General features: G+C 42.5%; 1 protein-coding gene across 1 annotated transcript in view; it reads right to left on the bottom strand.

Moving 5' to 3' along the window:
• Nucleotides 1-22,600, bottom strand: part of pygl (phosphorylase, glycogen, liver) — a 33,893-nt gene extending 11,293 nt beyond the window's left edge. The window contains exons 1-14 of the mRNA XM_042330280.1: nucleotides 22,264-22,600; nucleotides 20,094-20,195; nucleotides 18,922-19,000; nucleotides 15,314-15,417; nucleotides 8,339-8,470; nucleotides 7,906-8,017; nucleotides 6,550-6,632; nucleotides 5,767-5,904; nucleotides 5,584-5,676; nucleotides 5,280-5,426; nucleotides 3,736-3,899; nucleotides 3,374-3,488; nucleotides 3,159-3,260; nucleotides 2,246-2,393 (exon numbers count right to left, since the gene is read on the bottom strand). Coding sequence (XP_042186214.1) covers nucleotides 2,246-2,393; nucleotides 3,159-3,260; nucleotides 3,374-3,488; nucleotides 3,736-3,899; nucleotides 5,280-5,426; nucleotides 5,584-5,676; nucleotides 5,767-5,904; nucleotides 6,550-6,632; nucleotides 7,906-8,017; nucleotides 8,339-8,470; nucleotides 15,314-15,417; nucleotides 18,922-19,000; nucleotides 20,094-20,195; nucleotides 22,264-22,506 — 1,762 coding nt within the window. The 5' untranslated portion in view covers nucleotides 22,507-22,600. The remainder of the gene's footprint in view (nucleotides 1-2,245; nucleotides 2,394-3,158; nucleotides 3,261-3,373; nucleotides 3,489-3,735; nucleotides 3,900-5,279; nucleotides 5,427-5,583; nucleotides 5,677-5,766; nucleotides 5,905-6,549; nucleotides 6,633-7,905; nucleotides 8,018-8,338; nucleotides 8,471-15,313; nucleotides 15,418-18,921; nucleotides 19,001-20,093; nucleotides 20,196-22,263) is intronic.
• Nucleotides 22,601-24,783: the final 2,183 nt, after the last annotated feature.

Raw genomic sequence — 24,783 nt, 5'->3', positions numbered from 1 at the left:
GGGGGATGCAACACAATATTATGAAGGTGTTCCTAATGTTTTGTACACTCAGTGTAGGGTACTGGGGTCTAGATAGGGGGTAGGGTGGGGATGCAACACAATATTATGAAGGTGTTCCTAATGTTTTGTACACTCATGGTAGGGTACTGTGGTCTAGATAGGGGGTAGGGTGGGGATGCAACACAATATTATGAAGGTGTTCCTAATGTTTTGTACACTCAGTGTAGGGTACTGTGGTCTAGATAGGGGTAGGGTGCTGTGGTCTAGATAGGGGTAGGGTGCTGTGGTCTAGATAGGGGTAGGGTGCTGTGGTCTAGATAGGGGGTAGGGTGCTGTGGTCTAGATAGGGGTAGGGTGCTGTGGTCTAGATAGGGGTAGGGTGCTGTGGTCTAGATAGGGGGTAGGGTGCTGTGGTCTAGATAGGGGTAGGGTGCTGTGGTCTAGATAGGGGTAGGGTGCTGTGGTCTAGATAGGGGGTAGGGTGCTGTGGTCTAGATAGGGGTAGGGTGCTGTGGTCTAGATAGGGGTAGGGTGCTGTGGTCTAGATAGGGGGTAGGGTGCTGTGGTCTAGATAGGGGTAGGGTGCTGTGATCTAGATAAGGGGTAGGGTGCTGGGGTCTAGATAGGGGTAGGGTGCTGTGGTCTAGATAGGGGTAGGGTGCTGTGATCTAGATAGGGGTAGGGTGCTGTGGTCTAGATAGGGGTAGGGTGCTGTGGTCTAGATAGGGGTAGGGTGCTGTGGTCTAGATAGGGGGTAGGGTACTGTGGTCTAGATAGGGGTAGGGTGCTGTGGTCTAGATAAGGGGTAGGGTGCTGTGGTCTAGATAAGGGGTAGGGTGCTGTGGTCTAGATAAGGGGTAGGGTGCTGTGGGTCTAGATAGGGGTAGGGTGCTGGGGTCTAGATAGGGGGTAGGGTGCTGTGGTCTAGATAGGGGTAGGGTGCTGTGATCTAGATAAGGGGTAGGGTGCCGTGGTCTAGATAGGGGTAGGGGTAGGGGGGTGCCGTGGTCTAGATAGGGGTAGGGTGGTCTGTATAGGGGGTAGGGGGTGGTCTGTATAGGGGGGTAGGGTGCTGTGGTCTATATAGGGAGTAGGGTGCCGTGGTCTAGATAGGGGGTAGGGTGCCGTGGTCTAGATAGGGGTAGGGTGGTCTGTATAGGGGGTAGGGTGGTCTGTATAGGGGGTAGGGTGGTCTGTATAGGGGTAGGGTGGTCTGTATAGGGGTAGGGTGCTGTGGTCTAGATAGGGGGTAGGGTGCTGTGGTCTAGATAGGGGTAGGGTGCTGTGGTCTAGATAGGGGGGTAGGGGGTGCTGTGGTCTAGATGGGGTAGGGTGCTGGGTCTAGATAGGGGTAGGGTGCTGTGGTCTAGATAGGGGTAGGGTGCTGTGGTCTAGATAGGGGTAGGGTGCTGTGGTCTAGATAGGGGTAGGGTGCTGTGGTCTAGATAGGGGGTAGGGTGCTGTGGTCTAGATAGGGGTAGGGTGCTGGGGTCTAGATAGGGGATAGGGTGCTGTGATCTAGATAGGGGTAGGGTGTCGTGGTCTAGATAGGGGTAGGGTGCTGTGGTCTGTATAGGGGGTAGGGTACTGGGGTCTAGATAGGGGGTAGGGTACTGTGGTCTAGATAGGGGTAGGGTGCTGTGGTCTAGATAGGGGGGGTAGGGTGCTGTGGTCTAGATAGGGGTAGGGTGCTGTGGTCTAGATAGGGGGGTAGGGTGCTGGGGTCTAGATAGGGGATAGGGTGCTGTGATCTAGATAGGGGTAGGGTAGGGTGTCGTGGTCTGATAGGGGGGGGTAGGGTGCTGTGGTCTGTATAGGGGTAGGGTGCTGTGGTCTATATAGGGAGTAGGGTGCCGTGGTCTAGATAGGGGGTAGGGTGCCGTGGTCTAGATAGGGGTAGGGTGGTCTGTATAGGGGGTAGGGTGGTCTGTATAGGGGGTAGGGTGGTCTGTATAGGGGTAGGGTGGTCTGTATAGGGGGTAGGGTGCTGTGGTCTATATAGGGGTAGGGTGGGTGGTCTGTATAGGGGTAGGGTGGTCTGTATAGGGGTAGGGTGGTCTGTATAGGGGTAGGGTGGTCTGTATAGGGGGGGTAGGGTGCTGTGGTCTATATAGGGAGTAGGGTGCCGTGGTCTAGATAGGGGGTAGGGTGGTCTGTATAGTGGGTAGGGTGGTCTGTATAGGGGGTAGGGTGGTCTGTATAGGGGGTAGGGTGCCGTTTGGGAAGGAACTTCTGAGTGACGTACGGTTGTACATGGTGATAATGTGAAGGCAGTTGAGGAGCTGGCGCTTGTACTCGTGAATCCTCTTCACGTGGACGTCGAACATGGAGGACAGGTTGATGTTCACCTTGTACTCTTTCTCCAGGTACTGGGAAAACTTCACCTTGTTGTCCTGTGGCACACAAATGCATAGACCACAATGGAAATGATTTGTAAAAGCTTTCTTGTGTGATATTCTTGAGTACTTTATATGCAGTATAACTACTTATTGAATTGTGTCTTTAAAATGTGAACAAAAAAATGCCCCCACATGCCTCGTGTACCAAGGAACAAAATGGAATGTTGCAAACAATATCTATATATATATATATCTATATATAGAGAGATATCTATCTATATATAGATATATATATATATATATATATTTATATATATATAGATATATATCTCTATATATAGATATATATATATATATATATCTCTATATATAGATCTATATCTATCTATATCTATCTATATATCTATATCTATCTATATATCTATATCTGTAGATATATAGATATATATATATATATATGTAGATATATAGATATATATATATATCTATATATCTATAGATATATATCTATATCTATATATCTATATATATCTATATATCTATATATATCTATATATATCTATCTATCTATATATATATATATATATATCTATCTATCTATATATCTACATATATATATCTATAGATATATATATATATAGATATATAGGGGTCATTTTATGCCAATAGTATTGTAAATATGATCTGTTTCATGTTCTGATCTGTTGCTAATTAATGTAGTATGTTTCATGTTATGATCTGTTGCTAATTAATGTCGTATGTTTCATGTTATGATCTGTTGCTAATTAAGGGGGGGGGTTGATGTGGTTGAAGTCTTACCTGCTTGACATTAGAGACATCTCTAATGAAGGCATCATCATTGACCAGCTCATTGAGCTTCTGTAACTGACTGAGGTCTTTCACATATTCCTCCCCAATGGCCTAGAAACAAGGACAAAGTGTATGAACACGACATGGCAAAATTAGAAAGAAAACAGAATAAGATAAAGCAACGGTCAAAGAGAGACAATGGTCAATAAAGATGCCCATTAAACCTCAGCGATTAGCTCAGCCAATCCCGGGTTACAGAGGAGGAGCCAGCGCCTAGGAGTGATGCCATTGGTCTTGTTCTGGAATTTATCCGGTTCTAATTCGCTGAATTCTCGGAACCTTTCAAAACAAAAAGGAAATATTTTCTAGAATCTAAAAAGAGTTATTGGAGAGAGAGAGAGAGTGAAGACAGGACCGTGTTCAATCGGGCACACCGTAGAAAAACAGTTCAAAGTGGTTTTACAGTGTAAAACAAAAAAACAAGCGTTTCTGATTGGATAATTACAGACAGAACTTCAAAGTCAGTTTCAGTGTTTTCTACCGTTTTGTGCCTACTGAACACGACCTAGACAAGACCCCATCTTACACATCATTCTTGATGATGTTGGAGTGTATCTCTGCGACTCCGTTGACAGCGTGAGATCCCACGATGCACAGATGGGCCATGTTGACCCTCTTGCCCCCGTCTTCCTCGATCAGAGACATCCTGCGTATCCTTTCCAGGTCTCCTGGAAAGAGAGCTCTAATCCCCTGGAGCAACAGCAGAAACATACAACCAGTCAGCTGGTCCCAATCTGCTCCACATCCCTCCTAAACCCTATATAGTAAATCTGAATAGGCTGGACAGGTACAGTAGAAGCAGGGTACCGCTGTGGTTTCCACCACAACTTCCATATTACACATCTACAAACGTGGACGAATTAGGGCCAAGAGGAGGAGTAGGGAGCTAATTGAGACGTACGGTCGCCTACCCCCAGTGTCTACGGTAACCTACCCCCAGTGTCTACGGTAACCTACCGCCAGTGTCTACGGTAACCTACCCCCAGTGTCTACGGTAACCTACCCCCAGTGTCTACGGTAACCTACCCCCAGTGTCTACGCTACGGTAACCTACCCCCAGTGTCCACGGTAACCTACCCCCAGTGTCTACGCTACGGTAACCTACCCCCAGTGTCTACGCTACGGTAACCTACCCCAGTGTCTACACTACGGTAACCTACCCCCAGTGTCTACGCTACGGTAACCTACACCCAGTGTCTACGGTAACCTACCCTCAGTGTCTACGCTACGGTAACCTACCCCCAGTGTCTACGGTACGGTAACCTACCCCCAGTGTCTACGCTACGGTAACCTACCCCAGTGTCCATGCTACGGTAACCTACCCCCAGTGTCCACGCTACGGTAACCTACCCCCAGTGTCCACGGTAACCTACCCCCAGTGTCCACGGTAACCTACCCCCAGTGTCCACGCTACGGTAACCTACCCCCAGTGTCTACGGTAACCTACCCCCAGTGTCCACGCTACGGTAACCTACCCCCAGTGTCTACGGTAACCTACCCCCAGTGTCTACGCTACGGTAACCTACCCCCAGTGTCTACGCTACGGTAACCTACCCCCAGTGTCTACGCTACGGTAACCTACCCCCAGTGTCTACGCTACGGTAACCTACCCCCAGTGTCCACGCTACGGTAACCTACCGCCAGTGTCCACGCTACGGTAACCTACCCCCAGTGTCCACGGTAACCTACCCCCAGTGTCCACGGTAACCTACCCCCAGTGTCCACGCTACGGTAACCTACCCCCAGTGTCTACGGTAACCTACCCCCAGTGTCCACGCTACGGTAACCTACCCCCAGTGTCTACGGTAACCTACCCCCAGTGTCTACGCTACGGTAACCTACCCCCAGTGTCTACGGTAACCTACCCCCAGTGTCTACGCTACGGTAACCTACCCCCAGTGTCTATGGTAACCTACCCCCAGTGTCTACACTACGGTAACCTACCCCCAGTGTCTACGGTAACCTACCCCCAGTGTCTATGAGTCTTGTAAGGGGGAACACATTTTAAAAGAAGTCATTTAACTATCAACGTATTGACACAGAGAGCAGTGATCTCAGCTAAATACGTACGTCCAGATGTCCCTGATTGATCCTGTAGATGATCTGAAGGTGTCTGGGTAGCAGGGTCTCCAGCAGGCCAACGGGCCAGCGCTCCAGAGCCTCGGGAAGCACCGTGTGATTGGTGTACGCAAAGGTCCGCTTGGTGATGGCCCACGCCTGAGGAGAGACAGGTTCCACTAATACAGTAAACATTTCCTGAACATTCACATTAGGACTTATGACAGTTAGCTAAGGTTAGTTGGATTTTCATATAAGAAATGTTTTTAATATCATAATAACAATGTACAATATAATAATCTCTCTCTAAACGCACCGTGTCCCAGTCTAGTTTCTCAACGTCCACAAAGACCCTCATGAGCTCTGGGATGGCCATCGCAGGATGAGTGTCATTCAGCTGGATGGCCACCTGTCAACACAATCAACCAAACAGATTTTTTTGTTGCGATTCAGACATCATAGAAAATCGATAACACATCACAGGTAATCAATAAGTAACCTTCTCTGGGAAGCTGTCGAAAGACACTGGACCGGTTGAGCCCTTCTTGGATATCTTGAAGCGTCGGATGATGTCCTGAAGTGTGGCCGCCACCACAAAGTACTCCTGCTTCAGGCGTAGCGCCTTCCCCTCAAAGAACTACAACAATGAAGAAGGAGAGGAATGAAGAACTACAACCCCTCAACAAGAGGAGAGGAATCAAGAACTACAACCCCTCAACAAGAGGAGAGGAATCAAACTCAGTCCTCGGGATCACAAGTGGAGCCCATTTTGTTTTTTGCCCCTAGCACTACACAGCTGATTGTGAAATGATCGAAGCTCGATGATTAGTTGAATCAGCTGTTTAGCACTAGGGGCAAAACCCAAAATGTGGACCCGAGTTTAGGAAACCCTGCACTAGCCGGTCCCCAGATGTGTTTATGCTGTCTGTTAAACCCCTATGGTCATTTCTATGCCAACATCGATAGGAGTTGACTCTCAGTTCTGTTATACTCACAGACAATATTTTTACAGTTTTGGAAACTTTAGAGTGTTTTCTATCCTAAGCTGTCAATTATATGCATATTCTAGCATGTGGTCCTGAGAAATAGGCGGTTTACTTTGGGAACGTTATTTTTCCAAAATTCAAAATAGTGCCCCCTAGTTTCAAGAGGTTAAACCCCTGCGGTCATTTCTATGCCAACGTCCATAGGAGTTGACTCTACAGGCTGATCTGGAATCAGGTTACAGATATACCAGCGTATCAAAATGGACTCACACCTACGTGGCCAATGCGGAACTTACGTTATCGTTGGGGTAGAGGACACGAGAAATATTCTCCGCCAGATTCCTGTCCAGAACAGCTTGGATGTAATCTCCAACATTGACTGAGGAGAGATCATAGAATTACATATAGGGTTGCAAAATACCAGGAACTTCTCCGAAATACCAGGAACTTCCCCAAAATACCAGGAACTTCTCCAAAATACCAGGAACTTCCCCAAAATACCAGGAACTTCCCCAAAATACCAGGAACTTCTCCAAAATACCAGGAACTTCCCTGGTTTTTCAGAAATCCTGGTTGGAGGATTCCAGATATCCAACTTTTCCCCTTCTGATTTAGGGACTCTTTCAACAAGGATTTCTGGAATACCTGGGAATTTTAGTAAAGTTACCAGAGGAAGTTAAAGTTAGTTCTACTGCTTTAAAAAAATTGTTCCCCTCGAATCAGTGACTGATTTATACCTGGGACACCAGGTGGGTGCAGTTAATTATCAGGTAGAACAGAAAACCAGCAGGCTCTGGACCTCATAGGGTAAGAGTTGAATAGAGTACCACAGTAGGAGTCACAATACCCATAATGATGATTTATCAATATGTTTACCTGTATTTGCCCCCCGCCAAAATGAAATGCTAATTAGCTGCTAATGTGGCTATCATAAAGAACTACAAATGTAAGAATCTCTTTGTATTAGCTATTTAATACCTCTTAGCAAAAGTGTCAGCTAGGGATGACTTGCAGGAGCTTGCAGGGATTTGTAGTCTTACACGATGTCTAGTTTAATGCTAATTAGCATTTTTAAATCTGAGAGTAAATAGAGCATAATATATTGATAAAAGTCACCTTGTCTGAGAGAAATTTGCATGGTCATCAAAACATCACGCCAGGGTGACCATACAGGAAACAAAATAAGGGTTGTAAGTGTTTCGAAAATCTCCTATCGGAAATATGAATGGTGGAAAATGATTGGAACCATTTCCCTGTTTGACCACTAGGTTTTATGGGTATTATGACACCTCCCCAGGAAAAGAAAGGGCTTTTCAAGTTTCATTTGTTACAGATTCACTCGTCCAATACTGTAACTATTAAGGTCTGGATTAAGGTCTGGATTAAGGTCTGGATTCTAATTTGAGATCTGTGTGCTTAACTCAAGTTTTCCACCATAAATCCTACATTGACAAAAAAATGTGTAATTTACATGAAAGTCTGAGTACTCGGATCTGAAGTTAAGTTCCAAGTTAGCTCTGGGCCAGGGCTTTAAAACAGCCTTGTTTGAGCCTTCTTCAAGCATTCTTAGCAAGCCGCACTAACACCCTGGACCAGAGCTAGCTCTGATTAGGCAAGGTTAAAAGGTAAAGGTAATCATCCTGGCCACTAACAGTCCTTCAGGTTGAAATCGTTGGGAGCTCTGGCTGACCACAGCCTCATGGTGTTGACTGTGTTGTTCATATACCCAGGGATGGGCGTGTCATAAGGCATGGCCAGGACCACCTACGTAACACATTCAAGACATGGGAAGAATTAGGATTAAGAGATTAAAATGAACTAATTCATCTCAACACATCATAGATATGCTGTACCTACAGGGTCATACGCAAGGGAATGATTGGTAATACTTTTTAATTTCTATATCCTAGTAAATATCAGTAACGCTTAACACAAGTCTTCTTATACTTGTGTAGTAACAATGTAATGACATGTTACATAGTAATTGCATAGCAATTCTCACCATACATATGCAGGTACTAAGTACTGCTAGTAGTATTATTAGTGTGTTACTAATTCAAATGTATTATCATCATGATTAAATACCTGTGTATCCACCCATCTGGCCCCTTCCTTAGACTCCTCTACTCTGCCGTAGAAGTGCACAGGTAGCATGTACTCAGGGCGGGCCTTCTCCCAGGGGTTACCATGACGCAACCAATCATCTGCCTCTTCCACCTCAGAACAAGGAATTTAACAGTGAATTTCAAATCGAAGAGTGACTAAGTAACATTTTTAATATGAGTCAAAATGACCATGAAAACATAGCCTGGTCCCAGATCTGTTTGTGCTCTTGCAAACTCTATTGCTCATTGTCAAGACAATGACATGATGGCACAGAGTGGCACTCAGGCTAATGAAACAATAGATATGAGCATAATTGTTCATAGTACAAAGTAGTAGTATTATATTATAGTAATTAATTATTGTATAGTATTATAGCATAGTAGTAGTATTATAGTATAGCAGTATTATAGTAGTAGTATTATAGTATAGTGGTAGTATTATAGTATAGTAGTAGTAGTAGTATAGTAGGTGTATTATATCATAGCAGTCGTGTAGTATAGCAGTAGTATTATGTTATAGTGGTATTATGGTATAGTAGTAATATTATATCATAGTAGCATTATAGTAAAATATTAGTATTACAATAGTAGTAGTATTGTAGTATAGTAGTAGTGTTATAGCATTACAGTAGTATTATAGTATAGCAGTAGTATTATAGTATAGCAGTAGTATTGTAGTATAGCGGTAGTATTGTGGTACAGTAGTATTATGGTATAGTAGTAGTATTATAGCATGGTAGTATTAGAGTATAGCAGTAGTATTATATTATAGTAGCATTATAGTATAGTGACAGTTTTATGGTATAGTAGTATTATAGTATAGTGGTATTATAGCATAGTGGTATTATAGTATAGTATTAGTATTATATTATAATAGCATTATATTGTAGTAGTATTATATTATAGTAGTATTGTAGTATAGTAGCAGTATAGTAGTATCATAGTATAGTAGCAGTATTATAATATGGTAGCATTATAGTATAGTAGTAGTATTATATTATGGTAGCATTACAGTATTATAGTATTGTTATATATTATAGTAGCATCATATGGTAGTAGTATTATATTATAGTAGTATTATAGTATCGTAGTAGTATTGTAGCATAGCAGTATTATAACAGTCGTATTATAGTATAGTAGTGTTATAGTATAGTAGCGTTATAGCATAGTAGTAGTATTATACTATAGTAGCATTATAGTATAGTAGTAGTATTATACTATAGTAGCATTATAGTATAGTAGTAGTATTATATTATAGTAGTATTATAGTACAGTGGTAGTGGTATAGTATAGCAGTAGTATTATTATAGTATGGGAGTAGCATTATACTATAGTAGTATTATAGTATAATAGTACTATTATATAATAGAAGTACTACAGTATAGTAGCAGTATTATAGTATAGTAGTAGTATTGTGTTATAGTAGCATTTTAGTATAGCAGTAGTATTATAGTACGGTAGTATTATAGTATAGTGGCAGTATTATATTATAGTGGTAGTATAGTAGCATTATAGTATGGCAGTGGTATAGTAGCATTATATTATAGTAGTAGTATAGTAGTATTATAGTATAGTAGCAGTATTGTAGCATGGTAGTAGTATTATATTATGGTAGCATTATAGTATAGCAGTATTATAGTATAGTAGTAGTATTATATTGTAGTATTATAGTACAGTGGTAGTGGTATATTATAGCAGTAGTATTATTATAGTATAGGAGTAGCATTATATTATAGTAGTATTATAGTATAATAGTACTATTATATAATAGTAGTACCGTAGTATAGTAGCAGTATTATAGTATAGTAGTAGTATTGTATTATCGTAGCATTATAGTATAGCGGTAGTATTATAGTATAGTAGTAGTATTATATTATAGTAGTAGTATAGTAGCATTATAGTATAGCAGTAGTATAGTAGTAGTATTATATTATAGTAGTAGTATAGTAGTATTATAGTATAGTAGCAGTATTGTAGTATGGTAGTAGTATTATATTATAGTAGCATTATAGTATTGCAGTATTATAGTATTGTGGTAGTATTATATTATAGTAGTAGTATAGTAGCAGTATAGTATAGCAGTATTATAGTATAGCAGGAGTATTATATTATAGTAGCATTATAGTATAGCAGTATTATAGTATAGTAGTTGTATTATAGTATAGTGGAATGATAGTATAGTAGTAGTATTATAGTATAGTAGCAGTGTTATAGTATAGCTGTATTATAGTATAGTAGTAGTATTATATTATAGTAGTAGTATAGTAGCATTATAGTATAGCAGTAGTATAGTAGTATTATATTATAGTAGTAGTATAGTAGTATTATAGTATAGTAGCAGTATTGTAGTATGGTAGTAGTATTATATTATAGTAGCATTATAGTATAGCAGTATTATAGTATTGAAGTAGTATTATATTATAGTAGTAGTATAGCAGCAGTATAGCATAGCAGTATTATAGTATAGTAGTAGTATTATATTGTAGTAGCATTACAGTATAGCAGTATTATAGTATAGTAGTAGTATTATATTATAGTAGTAGTATAGTAGCATTATAGTATAGCAGTATTATAGTATAGTAGTAGTATTATATTATAGTAGTAGTAGTATTATATTATAGTAGTAGTATAGTAGCATTATAGTATAGCAGTATTATAGTATAGTAGTTGGATTATAGTATAGTGGAATGATAGTATAGTAGTAGTATTATAGTATAGTAGCAGTGTTATAGTATAGCTGTATTATAGTATAGTAGTAGTATTATACGATAGTGGTAGTATAGTAGTATTATATTATAGTAGTAGTACAGTAGCATTATAGTATAGCAGTATTATAGTATAGTAGTAGCATTATAGTAGTAGTATAGTAGCATTATAGTATAGCAGTAGTATAGTATGGTAGTATTATAGTATAGCAGTATTATAGTATAGTAGTAGTATTATATTATAGTAGTAGTATAGTAGCATTATAGTATGGTAGTAGTATAGTATGGTAGCATTATATTATAATAGTAGTATTATATTATAGTGGTAGTATAGTAGCATTATAGTATAGCAGTAGTATAGTATAGTAGTAGTATTATATTATAGTAGTAGTATAGTAGTATTATAGTGTATCAGTATTATAGTATAGTAGTAGTATTATATTATAGTAGTAGTATAGTATCATTATAGTATTGCAGTAGTATAGTATGGTAGTATTATAGTATAGTGGTAATATTATAGTATAGTGGCAGTATTATAGTATGGTAGTATTATAGTATAGCAGTATTATAGTATAGTAGTGGTATTATAGTATAGTGGTAGTATAGTAGCATTATAGTATAGTAGCAGTATTATAGTATGGTAGTAGTATTATATTATAGTAGTTGTATAGTAGCATTATAGTATAGTAGCATTATAGTGTAGTAGCAGTATTATAGTATGGTATTATTATAGTATATCAGTTTTACATTATAGTGGTAGTATCATATTATAGTAGTAGTATAGCAGTAGTATAGTATAGTAGTAGTATAGTATAGTAGTAGTATTATATTATAGTAGTAGTATTGTAGCATTATAGTATAGCAGCAGTATAGTAGCATGATAGTATAGCAGTAGTATAGCATGGTAGTATTATAGAATAGCATTATATTGTAGTAGTAGTATAGTAGTATTATAGTATAGCAGTAGTATAGTAGTATTATAGTATAGCAGTAGTATAGTATAGTAGTAGTATTATATTATAGTAGTAGTATAGTAGTATTATAGTATATCAGTATTATAGTAGTAGTATAGTAGTATTATAGTATATCAGTAGTATAGTATACACAGTACCAGTCAAAACGGTTGGACACAGCTACTCATTCCAGGGTTTTCCTTCATGTCTTTAAGTAATGGACTGTCATTTCTCTTTGCTTATTTGAGCTGTTCCTGCCATAATATGTACTTGGTCGTTCACCGATTAGGGCCATCTTCTGTATACCACCTCTACCTTCTTACAACACAACTGATTGGCTCAAATACATTATTAAGGAAAGAAATTCCACAAATTAACTTTTAACAAGGCACGCCTGTTAATTGAAATGCATTCCAGGTGACTACCTCATAAAGCTGGTTGAGAGAATGCCAAGAGTATGCAAAGCTGTCAAGGCAAAGGGTGGCTACTTTGAAGAATCTCAAATACAAAATATTTGGATATGTTTAACACAATTTTTGGTTACTACATGATTCCATATGTGTTATTTCATAGTCTTGATGTCTTCACTATTATTCTACAATGTAGAAAATAGTCAAAATAAAGAAAAACCCTTGAATGAGTAGCTGTCTAAACTTGGATGGTACTGTATATAATAGTATAGTAGTATTCTAGTATAGTAGCATTCTAATATTCAGTTGAAGTCAGAAGTTTACATACACTTAGGTTGGAGTCATTAAAACTTGTTTTTCAACCACTCCACAAATGTCTTGTTAACAAACTATAGTTTTGGCAAGTCGGTTAGGACATCTACTTTGTGCATGACACAAGTAATTATTCCAACAACTGTTTACAGACAGATTATTCCATTTATAATTCACTGTACCACAATTCCAGTGGGTCAGAAGTTTACATACACTACGTTGACTGTGCCTTTAAACAGCTTGGAAAATTCCAGAAAATGAGGTCATGGTTTTAGAAGCTTTTGATAGGCTAATTGACATAATTTGAGTCAATTGGAGGTGTATCTGTGGATGTATTTCAAGGCCTACCTTCAATCTCAGTTGAAGGTAGGCCTCAAGTGCGAGCAAGGAGGCCTACAAACCTGACTCAGTTACACCAGCGCTGTCAGGAGGAATGGGCCAAAATTACCCCAACTTATTGTGGGAAGCTTGTGGAAGGCTACCCGAAAAGTTTGCCCAAGTTAAACATTTTAAAGGCAATGCTATCAAATCCTAATTGAGCGTATGTAAACTTCTGACCCACTGGGAATGTGATGAAAGAAGTAAAATCTGAAATAAATCATTCTCTACTATTATTCTGACATTTCACATTCTTAAAATAAAGTGGTGATCCTAGCTGACCTATGACAGGGATTTTTTTACTATGATTTAAATGTCAGGAATTGTGAAAAACTGAGTTTAAATGTATTTGGCTAAGGTGTATGTAAACTCCCAACTTCAACCGTAGTAGTATAGTATGTATAATAGTAGTATAATGTGTATAATAGTATTATACTATAGTAGTATTATAGTATATATAGTAGTAGGTACAGAAGGCAGTTCATATTGAGAGTATGTTAAGCCTCTGCAGACTAAACTCTGTGTTTAGTGTTACTCAGTGTTACTGAGTGGATTATCCTGGCTGAATAAAATAATTAAATTAAGAAAGATTTAGACAGCCCTCTAAGGCAGGGTTTCTCAAACTCGGCCCCCCGGAGCATGTTTAGTTTTTGTTGCCTTAGCACTAAACAGCTAATTCAAAGACCCAACTCATCATCAAGCTTTGCTGATTTGAATCCAGACTGGATGGTGAGAGAGAGGAAGTGGGCCACCACAATGTTGCGGAACTGGGTTTAAATACTATTTGAAATCTTTCAAATACTTTGAGCGTTTGCTCTAGTCTGCCTGGAGTGCCAGATGGGTGGGGTTTTGCACTTTGGCAACTATTCTATTGATTCCATTGCACCAGACAGGCTCAATCAAACACATATGAAGTATTTTAAATGAGTTTAGAATCGTTTTTGAACCCAGGCATGCAGTGTTGGCCAATCATTAACAGGAATGGAAGTTGCTGCCAACTGCCTCCTTTTCTCTGTTGCCATAGTGTAACAATGTCTGTGTCCCAAACGGTACCTTATTCCCTATATAGTGCACTACTTTTGACCCCCCCCCCATGGTCCCTAGTCAAAAGTAGTGCACTATGTAGGGAATAGGGTGCCATTTGGGACGCAGAATGTGCTTGTTGCCGGTGGTTGGCTCAGAGGTTGAGAAAGCTATTGTGTTGTTGCCCTTTTGTTAAGACTGCTAATTACCTACAGTACCTTCTATACACGGCTGAGGGGTGTTGCCCTTTTGTTAAGACTCTGCTAATGACCTACAGTACCTTCTATACACGGCTGAGGGGTGTTGCCCTTTTGTTAAGACTCTGCTAATGACCTACAGTACCTTCTATACACGGCTGAGGGGTGTTGCCCTTTTGTTAAGACTCTGCTAATGACCTACAGTACCTTCTATACACGGCTGAGGGGTGTTGCCCTTTTGAATTTGGCCTGTGTGTTTGCAGTGCAGTTTAGAACGCTGAAACCTGATTGTACTGATTATTCATTGACTGAAGTGACGAGGCACAAAGTGTTTTAGAAATGAGAATGTACTGCAAATAATGAAATCTTATCATACACCCCCCCCAAAAAAAAAAGAAAATTGCTGACCACCCGAAAAGGTGACAGACAGATTGAAATGTTTTACGGTATGATAGTTGTGCGTCTAACTTTCTCACTCGTCATTATTTCATGATTCATTCAGGATGATCTGCATCCACATTCATGTAGACGAGTTTAGAAAACATATTCTATTCTTATTTACAATAAAAGTGACTCTATACATTATTTACCATTCATTTGTATTGGGCACATGATAATCTGAAACACAACAGAGTTACAAGCTTGATGTAGTCATTGCATGCTAGGAATATAAGACCTTTTTACTGCTTTAATACACATGTGAATGACCGAAATAGTGCTGTCAGTTATAAATCGGTTCACCAGATATGGATGAAAATAACCTCAAATTAAAGCTGTCAGTCTGCACTTTATTATATCAAATTTAAAACTCAAAGTGCTGGAGTACAGAGCCAAAAACAACAACAAATGGGTCACTGTCCCAATACAGTTGGAACTCGCTGTATAAATAATTTACAAGTACAAAAAAAATGGATGTAGATGCAGTAGATTTATTAAATGCAGTAGATTTATGCAATGAAAACTGTTGTGGATATTACCTGCCAACCTTCCTTGATCTTCTGGTTGAAGATTCCATATTCATAACGGATGCCGTAACCGTACGCTGCCAGACCCAGGGTGGCCATCGAGTCCAGGAAACAAGCTATATTATATATATACACACACACATATATATCAAGGACAAAATCATGTAAATGTTGAATAGAAACACTACGTTTATTGGATGAAGGATACAGATTCAGTGGATGTCAAGACAAACTGTATGGATGAAGTATGGTGTAGTACAGGGATAAGTGGTGGTGGTGGTGGTGGGGCGGGACAGCCTCCTTTTTTTTTTTTTTTTCAAATCAAATCAAATCAAATTTTATTTGTCACATACACATGGTTAGCAGATGTTAATGCGAGTGTAGCGAAATGCTTGTGCTTCTAGTTCTGACAATGCAGTAATAACGAGCAAGTAATCTAACTAACAATTCCAAAAAAAACTACTGTCATACACAGTGTAAGGGGATAAAGAATATGTACATAAGGATATATGAATGAGTGATGGTACAGAGCAGCATAGGCAAGATACAGTAGATGATATCGAGTACAGTATATACATATGAGATAAGTATGTAAACCAAGTGGCATAGTTAAAGTGGCTAGTGATACATGTATTACATAAGGATGCAGTCGATGATATAGAGTACAGTATCAACGTATGCATATGAGATGAACAATGTAGGGTAAGTAACATTATATAAGGTAGCATTGTTTAAAGTGGCTAGCGATACATTTACATCATTTCCCATCAATTCCCATGATTAAAGTGGCTGGAGTAGAGTCAGTGTCATTGACAGTGTGTTGGCAGTAGCCACTCAATGTTAGTGGTGGCTGTTTAACAGTCTGATGGCCTTGAGATAGAAGCTGTTTTTCAGTCTCTCGGTCCCAGCTTTGATGCACCTGTACTGACCTCGCCTTCTGGATGGCAGCGGGGTGAACAGGCAGTGGCTCGGGTGGTTGATGTCCTTGATGATCTTTATGGCCTTCCTGTAGCATCGGGTGGTGTAGGTGTCCTGGAGGGCAGGTAGTTTGCCCCCGGTGATGCGTTGTGCAGACCTCACTACCCTCTGGAGAGCCTTACGGTTGAGGGCGGTGCAGTTGCCATACCAGGCGGTGATACAGCCCGCCAGGATGCTCTCGATTGTGCATCTGTAGAAGTTTGTGAGTGCTTTTGGTGACAAGCCGAATTTCTTCAGCCTCCTGAGGTTGAAGAGGCGCTGCTGCGCCTTCCTCACGATGCTGTCTGTGTGAGTGGACCAATTCAGTTTGTCTGTGATGTGTATGCCGAGGAACTTAAAACTTGCTACCCTCTCCACTACTGTTCCATCGATGTGGATGGGGGGTGTTCCCTCTGCTGTTTCCTGGCGGGACAGCCTCCTAGTGGTGGTAATGGGGCGGGACAGCCTCCTAGTGGTGGTGGTGGGGCGGGACAGGCTCCTAGTGGTGGTGGTGGTGGGGCGGGACAGCCTCCTAGTGGTGGTGGTGGGGCGGGACAGCCTCCTAGTGGTGGTGGTGGTGGTGGTGGTGGGGCGGGACAGCCTCCTAGTGGTGGTGGTGGGGCGGGACAGCCTCCTAGTGGTGGTGGTGGGGCGGGACAGCCTCCTAGTGGTGGTGGTGGTGGTGGGGCGGGACAGCCTCCTAGTGGTGGTGGTGGGGCGGGACAGGCTCCTAGTGGTGGTGGTGGTGGTGGGGCGGGACAGCCTCCTAGTGGTGGTGGTGGGGCGGGACAGGCTCCTAGTGGTGGTGGTGGTGGTGGTGGTGGGGCGGGACAGCCTCCTAGTGGTGGTGGTGGGGCGGGACAGCCTCCTAGTGGTGGTGGTGGCGCGGGACAGCCTCCTAGTGGTGGTGGTGGGGCGGGACAGCCTCCAAGTGGTGGTGGTGGTGGTGGGGCGGGACAGCCTAGTGGTGGTGGTGGGGCGGAACAGCCTCCTAGTGGTGGTGGTGGTGGTGGTGGCGCGGGACAGCCTCCTAGTGGTGGTGGTGGGGCGGGACAGCCTCCTAGTGGTGGTGGTGGTGGTGGGGCGGGACAGCCTCCTAGTGGTGGTGGTGGTGGTGGTGGGGCGGGACAGCCTCCTAGTGGTGGTGGTGGGGCGGGACAGCCTCCTAGTGGTGGTGGTGGGGCGGGACAGCCTCCTAGTGGTGGTGGTGGTGGGGCGGGACAGCCTCCTAGTGGTGGTGGTGGTGGTGGGGCGGGACAGCCTCCTAGTGGTGGTGGTGGTGAGGCGGGACAGCCTCCTGGTGGTGGTGGGGCGGGACAGCCTCCTAGTGGTGGTGGTGGGGCGGGACAGCCTCCTAGTGGTGGTGGTGGTGGGGCGGGACAGCCTCCTAGTGGTGGTGGTGGTGGGGCGGACAGCCTCCTAGTGGTGGTGGTGGTGGGGCGGGACAGCCTCCTAGTGGTGGTGGTGGGGCGGGACAGCCTCCTAGTGGTGGTGGTGGTGGGGCGGGACAGCCTCCTAGTGGTGGTGGTGGTGGGGCGGACAGCCTCCTAGTGGTGGTGGTGGTGGGGCGGGACAGCCTCCTAGTGGTGGTGGTGGTGGTGGGGCGGGACAGCCTCCTAGTGGTGGTGGTGGTGGGGCGGGACAGCCTCCTAGTGGTGGTGGTGGTGGTGGGGCGGACAGCCTCCTAGTGGTGGTGGGGCGGGACAGCCTCCTAGTGGTGGTGGTGGTGGGGCGGGACAGCCTCCTAGTGGTGGTGGTGGTGGGGCGGGACAGCCTCCTAGTGGTGGTGGTGGTGGTGGGGCGGGACAGCCTCCTAGTGGTGGTGGTGGTGGTGGTGGGGCGGGACAGCCTCCTAGTGGTGGTGGTGGTGGGGCGGACAGCCTCCTAGTGGTGGTGGTGGTGGGGCGGGACAGCCTCCTAGTGGTGGTGGTGGTGGTGGGGCGGGACAGCCTCCTAGTGGTGGTGGTGGTGGTGGTGGGGCGGGACAGCCTCCTAGTGGTGGTGGTGGTGGTGGGGCGGACAGCCTCCTAGTGGTGGTGGGGCGGGACAGCCTCCTAGTGGTGGTGGTGGTGGGGCGGGACAGCCTCCTAGTGGTGGTGGTGGTGGGGCGGACAGCCTCCTCGTGGTGGTGGTGGTGGTGGTGGTGGTGGTGGTGGTGGTGGTGGTGGTGGTGGGGCGGACAGCCTCCTAGTGGTGGTGGGGCGGACAGCCTCCTAGTGGTGGTGGTGGGGCGGAACAGCCTCCTAGTGGTGGTGGTGGGGCGGAACAGCCTCCTAGTGGTGGTGGTGGGGCGGAACAGCCTCCTAGTGGTGGTGGTGGGGCGGAACAGCCTCCCAGTGGTGGTGGTGGTGGTGGGGCGGAACAGCCTCCTAGTGGTGGTGGGGCGGAACAGCGTCCTAGTGGTGGTGTTGGGGCGTACAGCCTCCTAGTGGTGGACAGCCTCCTCGTGTTGATGCGGACAGCCAGCCTACAGCAGCCTCCTAGGGTTGAGTAAACTTCCTGTTCTGGTGAGCCAACAGCAGCCTCCTTGGGTTGAGTAAACTTCCTGTTCTGGTGAGCCAACAGCAGCCTCCTAGGGTTGAGTAAACTTCCTGTTCTGGTGAGCCAACAGCAGCCTAACACACACTGACAGACAGACAGACACATGGATCTTGGTACTGTACCTGCCAGCCTGCCCAGGCCTCCGTTCCCCAGCCCTGCATCCTCCTCCATCTCCTCCAGATCCTCCATGTCCAAACCCAGCTACATGACGGACATAAAAAAAACAACTCAATTCAGTTCGCTCAACTCACAGTCCCATATTAAAAAGGCTAGTTTATACCCCACAAGTAGCTACTCTAAATAGCATTGCGTAGCTTAGCAAAGCTACGCAGACATGTTCAGTCCTGCAATTCATAACTCTGTGCAGGTTCACCATCTTGCGAAGTGTTCTGGCGTTGTGTACGCGAGGTGTAAACTAGGCTTTTATTAGTGTCCAATAATGTTTTTGAGCTCATGCATTACTTGACACTCAAAGTTGATAAAAGTAATGACTAAGGTTGTGTATTAGTCATGCTGTCACGGTTCTTGAGAAAGTCTGTCTCTTATAAGAAAGCTTGTTTGCCTGTGGCACTAGTCGTTTCTGCATGCAGCCATGCCGGTGTGTCCCTCTCTACAAGGTTCCATCTCACCTGGCTGGTAGACTGTCTACAAGGTTCCATCTCACCTGGCTGGTAGACTGTCTACAAGGTTCCATCTCACCTGGCTGGTAGACTGTCTACAAGGTTCCATCTCACCTGGCTGGTAGACTGTCTACAAGGTTCCATCTCACCTGGCTGGTAGACTGTCTACAAGGTTCCATCTCACCTGGCTGGTAGACTGTCTACAAGGTTCCATCTCACCTGGCTGGTAGACTGTCTACAAGGTTCCATCTCACCTGGCTGGTAGACTGTCTACAAGGTTCCATCTCACCTGGCTGGTAGACTGTCTACAAGGTTCCATCTCACCTGGCTGGTAGACTGTCTACAAGGTTCCATCTCACCTGGCTGGTAGACTATACACAGTTTTGTAAAAAAAAAATTACGCTCAACCGTTTCCCGTGTGCATCAAGAATGGTCCACCACCCAAAGGACATCCAGCAAACTTGACACCACTGTGGAAAGCATTGGAGTCAACATGGGCCAGCATCCCTGTGGAACGCTTTCGACACCTTGTAGAGTCCATGTCCCTGAATTGAGGCTGTTCTGAGGGCAAAAGAGGACGCACCTCAATATTAAGGTGTTCCTAATGTTTTGTACACTCACTGTCTACAAGGTTCCATCTCACCTGGTAGACTGTGTATAAGGTTCAAGCTCACCTGGTAGATGGCCTCGTCACAGGCGTTCTGCAGCCCCAGGTTAATCATGGTGTTCTGGAGGGTTCTGCCCATGTAGAACTCCAGGGAGAGGTAGTACACCCGCTGGACAGGAGAACAGGAACATTTAGCAGTGGTTCCGTTTCGACACTCAGTTTCTGCACAGTATCCCTCTTTTTTTAAAATTTTACCTTCATTTAACTAGGAAAGTCAGTTAAAGAACAAATTCTTATTTTCAATGACGGCCTAGGAACAGTGGCTTAACTGCCTGTTCAGGGGCAGAACGACAGATTTGTACCTTGTCAGCTCAGGGATTTGAATTTGCAACCTTCTGGTTACTAGTCCAATGCTCTAACCACTAGGCTACCCTGCCGCCCCCGCCCTCATCTAGTTCATATTCTAATCTGTACAGTTCATATTCTAATCTGTACATTTCATATTCTAATCTGTACATTTCATATTCTATTCTGTACAGTTCATATTCTAATCTGTACAGTTCATATTCTAATCTGTACAGTTCATATTCTAATCTGTACATTTCATATTCTAATCTGTACATTTCATATTCTATTCTGTACAGTTCATATTCTAATCTGTACATTTCATATTCTAATCTGTACATTTCATATTCTATTCTGTACAGTTCATATTCTAATCTGTACATTTCATATTCTAATCTGTACATTTCATATTCTATTCTGTACAGTTCATATTCTAATCTGTACATTTCATATTCTAATCTGTACATTTCACATTCTAATCTGTACAGTTCATATTCTAATCTCTACAGTTCATATTCTAATTTTTACCGGTCAATAAAATGTCTAAATAGACACAAACAAGTAGGTGGGCCTATGCCAAACTATGCTGCACCCCTGCCCAGTCATGTGAAATCCATAGATTAGGGCCCGATTAATTAATTTAAATTTAATGATTTCCTCTCTTTTTTTAACTAGGAAAGTCAGTTAATAACAAATTCTTATTTACAATGACAGCCTAGGAACAGTGGGTTAACTGCCTTGTTCAGGAGCAGAATAACAGATTTGTACCTTGTCAGCTTTCTGGTTACTGGCCAGGCACTCTAACCACTAGGCTACTTGCTCCCCCCTATATGATCTGTAACTCAGTCAAATCTTAAATTTTTGCATTTATACTTTTACTCAGTATGTTAAACATAAAATATGTTGCTAATTTGCTAAACGCTTTATATGTTACGAATATGCAAAACGTAGAATACGTTGAATAGCAAAATGTACAATATGTTACGAATTTGCAAACGTATAATATGTTACGAATTCTAGCTAGCTCGCTAACTTTAGCTAGGCTATGGGTTAAGGTTAAAGGTTTAAGGTTAGGGGAAAGGTTAGCTAAAAGGGTTAAGGTTAGGGTTACCTAACATGCTAAGTAGTTGAAAAGTTGCTAATTAGCATGCACTCCAACCAACCAGCCTACATTCGTTTTTTACCTTAAGTAACCATACCAAACTAACATAATAATAAATGTACAGGTTTACATACAGAATAATACAAAATGCTCTGAGACCAGGTTGCCTGTTCACCCCGCTGTCATCCAGAAGGCGAGGTCAGTACAGGTGCATCAAAGCTGGGACCGAGAGACTGAAAAACAGCTTCTATCTCAAGGCCATCAGACTGTTAAACAGCCATCACTAACATTGAGTGGCTGCTGCCAACATACTGACTCAAATCTCTGGCCACTTTAATAAATGTAATAAATGGATTTAATAAGGAGGTATCACTAGTCACTTTAAATAACGCCACTTTAATAGTCTAAATAACCTACATTACTCATCTCATATGTATATACTGTACTCTATACCATCTACTGCATCCTGTCTATGCCGCACGGCCATCGCTCATCCATATATACATGTATTAGGTATTTGTTATGGAATTGTTATATCACTTGTTAGATATTATTGCATGGTCGGAACTAGACGCACAAGCATTTTACTACACTCGCAATAACATCTGCTAACCATGTGTATGTGACCAAAATAAATGTTGATTTGATGATGGGGAAAATAAATAAGAGGGGCGACTCTGACCAGCGGACCAGATGAGGACAAGACACACAGGTAGCCAGGATAATTCTCCACGTAAACTGGTGCATGATATTTGGTAAAGGAAATAACTTTTGAAACAAACAACTTTACCTTGGGGTCGGTCTCATAGTAAAACTGTTGCGTTCTGATCCATCTTCCCACCAGGTGATCTCGAACCGTGTGCGCGAGGGCGAAGTAATAATCCCGCGGCGTCGCTACGTTCCTGTCTTTGACCAAAGTGAAGTGGAGGTGTCGGTTAAAACCTTTCTTCAACTCGGCGACGTTCTCGACACCGACTATTCCTCTGATACTGATCTGTTTACGCTTCTCCAGGTCAGTTAAAGGCGCCGCCATGCTGCTGAACAAAACTGCTGCTGTCCGTCTTCAACTTTAATAACCATCAAGTGACAAAGTGAAGTATAGGTCCTAGCATTTCTGTGGCATCGGTCTCCTCCTCTCCATCCTCTCTGATGTCCATTGGTGCATGCAGGCGGATGTGTGTCGCTACCCAGCCTCTCAACCTCTTGCGGATCATGCCATAGCACAGCAGAGAGAACATATTTGAAGAAGACTAAATGTTTTTGGACACATAAAATTTATTGAATATTCATTAATACAGAAAACACCAAGAGATCAGTAATAGTAACACTTCCAATAATAACAATAATATCATAATGTGTCTTTTTCGACTACAACACTGAGTGTACAAAACATTATGGACACCTTCCTAATATTGAGTTACACCCCCCCATGTTGACTCCAATGCTTCCCACAGTTGTGTCAAATTGGCTGGATGTCCTTTGGGTGATGGACCATTCTTGATACACTTGGGAAACTGCCGAGTGTGAAAAACCCAAGCAGCGGTTTACGTTTTGTACACTCGGTGTACTGTACGTATAAGTAAGTAGGCTAGTATAGGTAAATTAGAACAATGCTTAAGGACATTCCAACATTTATATAATCTGCCAAACAGACCATCACTTTGGATGTTAAATGACCATTGTCTGACGCACGCTCTGCATGCGCAGCATAGGGTAGGCTATAACTCTATACTGTATATTGAAATAAACTGCCAATGTCGCCCAGCGACTGTATGCACATTTCTAGAATTATAAATTAGGACAGTAAAATAAAGATGTGTTGAGGGACTAAGACTTACTTTTTTTTTGTTGATTCACCACAAATACTTTTTATTTTATTTTAAACTCACCGACTCGAGGGTAGGCACCATCTGACTCAAATGATTAGACACCTTCGTCTACAGCTGGTTTAGACATCAATTAAAATGAGTATGGATAAATAACACCAATGGTTCAACATCGACCTTCATTAAAACATATATCTAATTCAAGTTGATGCTTACCGACAGTATCTACAAACTGTATTTGCTCGAATCAAATATCAATATTTCAGTCTCAAAATTGTATAACAACAAGCTTGCAGAAAGAGGGCTGAATGAACATCTACTGTGTATGCTGGAAGAGTTATAAACCACTGCCATATGTCTTTATTTGGCCTACATCCTAGGATAATTACCATATTGGTCTTTATTTGGCCTGGATCCTAGGATAATTACCATCTTTGTCTTTACTTGGCCTACATCCTAGGATAATTACCATCTTTGTCTTTACTTGTCCTACATCCTAGGATAATTACCATCTTTGTCTTTACTTGGCCTGGATCCTAGGATAATTACCATCTTTGTCTTTACTTGGCCTACATCCTAGGATAATTACCATCTTTGTCTTTATTTGGCCTACATCCTAGGATAATTACCATCTTTGTCTTTACTTGGCCTACATCCTTGGATAATTACCATCTTTGACTTTACTTGGCCTACATCCTAGGATAATTACCATCTTTGTCTTTACTTGGCCTACATCCTAGGATAATTACCATCTTTGTCTTTACTTGGCCTACATCCTAGGATAATTACCATCTTTGTCTTTACTTGGCCTACATCCTAGGATAATTACCATCTTTGTCTTTACTTGGCCTACATCCTAGGATAATTACCATCTTTGTCTTTACTTGGCCTACATCCTAGGATAATTACCATCTTTGTCTTTACTTGGCCTACATCCTAGGATAATTACCATCTTTGTCTTTATTTGGCCTACATTCTAGGATAATTACCATCTTTGTCTTTATTTGGCCTACATCCTAGGATAATTACCATCTTTGTCTTTACTTGGCCTACATCCTAGGATAATTACCATCTTTGTCTTTATTTGGCCTACATCCTAGGATAATTACCATCTTTGTCTTTATTTGGCCTACATCCTAGGATAATTACCATCTTTATCTTTACCTGGCCTACATCCTAGGATAATTACCATCTTTGTCTTTACTTGGCCTACATCCTAGGATAATTACCATCTTTGTCTTTACTTGGCCTACATCCTAGGATAATTACCATATTTGTCTGTACTTGGCCTGTATCCTAGATGACCCCCCGCCACTCTGTCTCTCTCTCTGACCCACTCTCTTTCTCTCTCTCCATAGGTCTGTGAGGATATTTTGGGCAGAGTGCACCTGCGGTAAAGACCAAAGTGAATTCTGTCTAGTAGCCTCCATAATGACTCAACAAAAGAGGCAGACAGAAAAACAACTGAGTGTTTAGAGAGTTGG

Source organism: Oncorhynchus tshawytscha, linkage group LG11, assembly GCF_018296145.1.
Source record: "Oncorhynchus tshawytscha isolate Ot180627B linkage group LG11, Otsh_v2.0, whole genome shotgun sequence".
NCBI lineage: Eukaryota > Metazoa > Chordata > Actinopteri > Salmoniformes > Salmonidae > Oncorhynchus > Oncorhynchus tshawytscha.
The sequence above is the reverse complement of the archived record's forward strand: the minus strand, read 5'-3'. Positions and strand labels throughout refer to the sequence as shown.